The 6,949-nt window shown below is 41.4% G+C and overlaps 1 protein-coding gene across 1 annotated transcript in view; it reads right to left on the reverse strand.

The window, feature by feature from the left end:
• Positions 1–6,438, reverse strand: part of gpc6b (glypican 6b) — a 90,880-nt gene extending 84,442 nt beyond the window's left edge. The window contains exon 1 of the mRNA XM_083908873.1: positions 6,095–6,438. Coding sequence (XP_083764999.1) covers positions 6,095–6,245 — 151 coding nt within the window. The 5' untranslated portion in view covers positions 6,246–6,438. The remainder of the gene's footprint in view (positions 1–6,094) is intronic.
• Positions 6,439–6,949: the final 511 nt, after the last annotated feature.

Genomic DNA, 6,949 nt, shown 5'->3' on the forward strand with positions numbered 1-6,949 from the left:
CTTGCCATTGCCTTATTAGTTGAATAAGGACCTTTCTGCATGGAGTTCACATGCGTGGGTTTTATCCAGATTCTCCGGTTTTCCTCCCACAGTCCAAAAACATGCAATCTGGGGATTAGGTAAATTGGTCACTCTTAATTGACCGTAGGTGTGAGTGTGAGAGTGAATGGTTGTTTTTCTCTATATGTGTCCCTGTGATGGACTGGCGAGCTGTCCAGGGTGTACTCCCGTCTATCAATCTATGTCAGCTGAGATTGGCACAGCACCCACTGCGGCCCTCCTGTGGAGGATAAAACGGTAGAAAATGGATGGATGGATCGAAATACTCTTAGGTTTATAAAATATTAACTAAACCCATAGATTACATCATTTGATAAGCAGGGATCTCACACAACCAAATCCACTTTTCAGCACATTTCAATTCTAGCAGAAAGCCTCTGAAAACTTGGCTTCAAATTTCATTTCATGCTACAGACTAAACAAGCAACAATAAAAAAAAAACGTCATTAACTCAAAACCCCCTCTCATCTGCTTCAATCCACTGTTGATGAGAAAAGATGTTGTTTCTAATTAGTCTGAACTCAAATTGGCACTTAGACATTCATGCCACCTTTAACTGTAATTCATTGTGCCTCTTTTTTATAATAGTAAGAAAATTAATTTCCTGGGTTTGCGTTGTATTTGATAAACGCCATCTTCCTTACAATAAGCTTCTTGTTATACTATATACTATAAGAGGACACAACATATTATCTGGCTCTCAGAGGGAACACCCATAGAGAGCACCCATCATGTGGCCATTTTGGCATTCATGAGCATGATTGATGACACAGGGACAGAGGCTGCATTTGAGAACTCCCCTGTGCTGCAGAAGAAGTGATGATTGTTTCGCTTCGTCTTTCCTGATAGTATCCCCCCTCTGCCACTCAGTAGGACACATTCACATTGCACTATATAGTAGCAGGAGGAGGCAGCCTCAAACGGTGGTGCTACACACAGCATACAAACTAAACATTAACTACCGAACCAAAAAGTTTAATTATCTGTAATAATATGACAAATGTATTATGTTTGCAGGGTGAACGGGCACACCATAAACCAACCGTAAACCAACCAAAAGCTTTGATCCTTCTCAGGATATTACTTACATGCAGATTTACTATATCTCATTGAGTCTCAATACTCAGTGCATCACAGCAATACTGACATATGCTGCATGGGTTAACAAAGTCACGTGGCCCTTTTCAATCCTCTCAATCCAATTACACGACAGCAGAGGACCTGCACCCCAGGATCACATAAAGATACCCGCCGCATTATTTCTGTCCCATCTCCATCTCCTGCCTGGAAGTAAACAGCGCAGGACATTAAATGACTGCATGACAGCATGTGACATGCCGGGAAGTTCCATTGAATCCTGCAGTCAGCTGTGTGACTCACTTTCCATATCTTCCAGTCTCGTCTCAGACATCGGGTAATCCACTAAGTGAAAAGTGAGACGGTTCGAGGGAAGACTGAGAGCAGTGAGGAGCTGGGTATAAAATTTGATTGAAAAGCTGAATTTGAATTTTAAAGTGCCTCATAAATGCTTGTCAGAAGTCAAAAAGTAATGAATGTTTTGAGAGGGAGATGCTGTGGGCATTTCTAGAAAGACTTTTAAGAGCTGACTCTCATGCTAGCACGGTTCAAAATGCCTCCAACGTGTTGCTGCTGACAGCCTCCAGCCTGCCCTGGTCAGCAGACAGAAGCATTGCAGTAGTCTGAAGTGGAATATAACTATATCAACTGAGCCTTTTGGCTTGAGATAATAACAACATTTCTGTCAGTAACACAGACTCCAATGCTGTCACTCCATCTGACCTGGCTCCTCATGTTTGACCAAAAGTCGGGGATTTTAAGCCTTTTCATTTTTAGCCCAATACACAAAGACGCTGCAGCTGTGCTTGAGCATTTCAAGCGGTGCAGAGCAAACAAATCCTGCTGTTATTTCTGGTATCTTCACATTTCCCTGCTGTTACCTCAGTTATATCTGTGATGGTTAATCAATTTGACCAGTGTAGATATGTGTACCTCATACCTAAGACTGAAAGAAAAGAAGAAAAAAAAGACGTTGTGTTTTCAACAGTGGTCTAATGGGATTAACGGCAAACAGATAAAGACAAGTGCAACATTATTCGCATCCATACATGTGATGAGGGAAAACAGGTGTTTCATAAATAGTTTGAACGTAACCGTACTCTCTAATGGCGTCAAACGATGAAAAGCAGCAAGAGCACACACATCTGTCACTACAGTTTGAGCTTGACGGCTCTGCCTGCGAGAAGAACACCCAGCAAAGATTTCACATGAAATACAGTACGAGAAAAAAGCAGAGAAAGCATCATCATTACCGGTAACACCCAGGTTGACATTTTCCCAAAGACATCAGCGAGTTAATAGAGTGTGATGGCAGCTGCAAGGCCGACGGAAACAATAAGCGACATGGGAAGCTTTAAGAGCCCACAAAGTACCAACTAATCTACAAGCACTGGAATATTAACTCCACAGTAATGTCATGACTGAACATGCTCCCCCATCTGCCACATCGGCACTCTTAACCCCTCCACTGCCATCATTACAGTACATCATAAACAATTATTTGTATGGCCATTTTTTCATGCCGGTAACTAATAGGGCTGTGCAGTGGCTGTGTAGTCTGGCATTATTATACACACGGGGGGATGACAATATGACATAGTGCAATATATTGGTGTACAATAAATAAAGTATCTTCCTCCACAAAAAAACTTACACTAAAATAACAATTTATATGCATAAATATAGTTTGCTTTGTCTAGTGAGAGTGAAAGGTTTTTTCCCTTAATTTCCTAATTATATTTTCCTGTGTGTGTTTATATATATACATATACTGTCTATGTATAAGATGTAAACTGGAAGCCATGTTGACGTTAATTCACATTTCAAGGAGAAGGGGTGAGATCTTCTCTTCATTTCTTCTCACTCCTTTTTCAAACATGAGAAGAGACTTGAATTGAACATTTGTTCTTTGCGTTCGAAATAACCTGCACTTCTGATTTCCTTGTGCAATGTCACTGATTCTGATTCTAAACTTAAAGGTGCCATTTGTAAGAATGTGGCCAAAAACGGTTACTACATTCAAATTCAAAATACCGAGGTCTTTTAGGTTTCGTTTTCTGACGTAACTGGCAACCCGTGGTTGCTCGGCACCTGAGACTCTACTGACTGCAATGATTGGTAGACGGCGGTAGGTGGCGCCACATGCCAAAACATGATTTCAAAACATAAACATGATTTGCAGTCTGCAAAATGTTTTTTTAATGCAAATATTTTGTCTGTACTGTTGTTGTTGGTGAGTTCAGTTTGTTATAAGAACATTATTCCTGAGTCTCTGTGACATATTAGGAGGATTTTATGGCCAGTTGATTTAGATTTATTACATAATGCACCTTTAAGTAAACTAAGCGTTAAATGACTGAAAGGCTGCTGTCAACTAGCGGTTGGAGAATGAAATACAACGCAAAACCACTGTCAAGAATATTTCAATATCGATGCAGCGCTTATTACATACTATGCCACAAAATATCAAGATATTGAATCAGGATCTTGATATTCAATCATGATATCATGATATACATGCCTACACCACAAGGAACTAAACATCAATTCTCCAGCAAGATGCTTTCAGGAACTTGAATTACAAAAATACACTTCTTCTTGTTTCGGCTTCTCCTTATAGGAGTCTGCCTCTATATTGACCCCCAAACAACTTCTAACTTGTCAATGCAATTTCTGAGTGATTCCTGTTCCATTTTCTCAGAGCTGGTGTTGTGTCGTGTCATAATAACACGTCCTGTATGAAAAGACACCCCAGAAGATATACTGCTGGGTGAACGCTATTCACCTCATTGTTTTGGATACAGAACAACGTGCCGTAAATCGATTCACCATTTTTCTTTTTTTTCTATCCGTGAAGACCACATCCCTGTGGTCATAAAAGCAAGGCTTACAGTGGATCAATAAATCGTACCAAAGAGGAGTGTGAAAACTTTACATGGTGTGGATCTCCATAGAGGACATGTGCTCCATTTCTGCTTCTAATGCCTGAAACCCAGTCAATCTTTTTTTGTGTGTGTTTTTTTAGCTTTTTTATTAGCTTTTCCCCTCTTTTACTTAAAGTGTAATGTGGCTCAGCTCACATTTGAGTGAAAGGCAGTCGAAGCGTCAAGGACATGCCCATCAGCGTTTGTAATTTGCTGGGGTGTTGATAACGCGTGGTTCACGAGCGGACACGTAAGGTTATAACTCATTCAAAGACCTGATCCAATGCATCTATTCGGGGGGTGATACCAACTGGAGACGAGAGAGACACTGGAATTTTCACTCATTTGGGAGATTAATTGTGATGTCACAGAGACCTGGATCCAACGGATTTAATCAGTTTGTTGTTCAACACATCTGTGAGCCAGTTTGCCTGATGTCACATATTCAGCCAGATTTCCCCTGCTTCAAAGGAAGCATGATTGGCCCTGAAGCTTAAATAACAACGACGACACGGGGAGTGAACTCAGCTGGACTATTATTCATTCATCATTTTTTGAAACTAAGACATGAACTAATTGCAAACGCTCCAATTGATTTATTATATACGTGACACAGGAGACAATTCATATCTACAAGTCAACACCTTGGATTAGAATATAGAGTGGTTTATGTTATGTTTAGGGTGTCGAGTATAACACTCATCATATTTTTGAAAAGTCAAATCACATAAATTATAATTGTGCTGAGTGAGGAACTAGAGAAAATCCTGTGAAATTAAATGTGTATATGTAAAAATGTATACTATCACTATCACTATGATTTGAGCTGCTAAATACCTATTTTTCTTACATTATTATTATTATTGTTCTTAAAGGTGTAAATATGTAAGAATGTGGCCAAAAACGGTTACTACATTCAAATTCAAAATACCGAGGTCTTTTAGGTTTGGTTTTCAAACGTAACTGGCAACCCGTGCAGCCCAGCAGCTGAGACTCTACTACTGGCTGCAATGATTGGTAGACGGCGGTAGGTGGCGACACATGCCAAAACATGATTTCAAAACATAAACATGATTTGCAGTCTGCAAGCTCAGTTTGTTATATGAACATTATTCCTGAGTCTCTGTGACATATTAGGAGGATTTTATGGCCAGTTGCTTTAGATTTATTACATAATGCACCTCTAACTGAAATGAAAGGATTTTGATGTACCAGGCTCTGACAGTGGACACTGAATCCACCTAATTAATGCAAGATTCACACAGGTGCAAACTGACCTATGCATGTCATTCATTCACAATCAAAGGGGGAGGGGGGTGTAGTGGCTTCCATCAGGTATACCCAGTGATAATGATAGTTATGGGCTGCAGTGTAGTGCAGGAGCCTGCAGTTCCACTTCACCTAATCACCTCTTTTTTGCAGGAACCTGAGTTAATCTGTTGGAGTTGACCATTCATTATCTCTGCTTGGTTGGCACAGTGAGAAACCTCTCGGCTGGACTTATGCTAAGGGACTGGGGAAGTATTATGGGAGAAGAAAACAGGTTATCTCAGCATGAATGTACAATCACATTATCTGTTAAAAGCAGCAGTGCTGTGTGTGTGTGTCTGTGTCTGTGTCTGTGTGTGTGTGTGCTGATCAGCTGTGGGATGCAGGAGGTTGCTGCTCCAGCTGTTGCTCACCACCATCATATCCAATCAGTTAGGACGATTTGGCACAAACGCAGTGTATGTGAGAACATCCCGTGTGTGCGTTTGACAACTTCGTGCAACTTCGTGAGTGACAGGTGGTTGAGGTGCAGTTGCAGCAGTGACTCCTGCAGCATTTGTGCATATATGCGTTTATATATATATATATATATATATATATATATATATATATATATATATAAACGCTTTGCACAATAATTTTGCATCATAATGAATGGAAGCTCAGGATTCGATTTTACCAGCTTGCACAAACAAACAAAAAAAAATCATTAACCAGCTAAATTATAATGCAGTATATAAAGTGTGAGCCTGACTCAGCCTTACCTGGGATCTCCTGAGGAGGAACATGTGCAAAGCTGAAGCCTTTCCCGACACAAGCCTCCCGCACCTCGCTGCAATTCCGTGCCTTAAAATCTGCTCTTGCTGCCACACACAGCACAGAAAAAGTGCAAAGGATGGTCTCCAATCTGAGCATTGTTCACTTGTGCGTGGACCCGTTTACTGTTGAAAGCTTCTCTCCAGCTGGCTGCTCAAACTCCCATGCAGTAGATCCGAAGGTACTTTATAATGAGTGGGCGTTTCAATGGTTGCGGCTCAGATTATCAGTGCCCACCAACACATCTTCCAAATGGTAAACGGGGCTCTGGTGCAACAGAGAATGAGTAAAAAGTCCCCCCGCGCCGCAACGAAGAGGACTGTCTGTGAGAGTGGAGGAGCCTCATGAATCCAGGCTGCGCGTTTCCCCCCCCCTCCGGTGCCTTGACTCAACTTCTGTAAGCAGACGAGGCTTCTGCTGCTGCTGCTGCTGCTGCTTCTGCTGCTGCTGTGCGCAAGTGGAAATGCCTGGTGGAGGCAGCGCTGAGTGTTCACAGCAGATGCACTCACTGGCAACGAAAAGCGCCATACAAAATATGGAGTGGACTCCAGCCTCGTCCATTTTTGCATGGTGGTGGTGGTGGTGGTGGGGTGGCAGAGGGGGTCGACACCTACCACAGAGGAAGGACAATAAATCAGAGGGAATACAATGGGTGAACTAAGGGACATAATAATAATAATAATAATCTTTACAATTTCAATAGGTTCCTCGTCACTGTTGTGTACGAGGTCCCTTATAAAGTGCTCTGGTGTTTGTGAAGTTTTATCACATCAGCATTACATAGTAGACTCCTGTTTATGCTC

The sequence above is a fragment of the Microchirus variegatus genome (assembly GCF_963457635.1).
Source record: "Microchirus variegatus genome assembly, chromosome: 22".
Classification (NCBI taxonomy): domain Eukaryota; kingdom Metazoa; phylum Chordata; class Actinopteri; order Pleuronectiformes; family Soleidae; genus Microchirus; species Microchirus variegatus.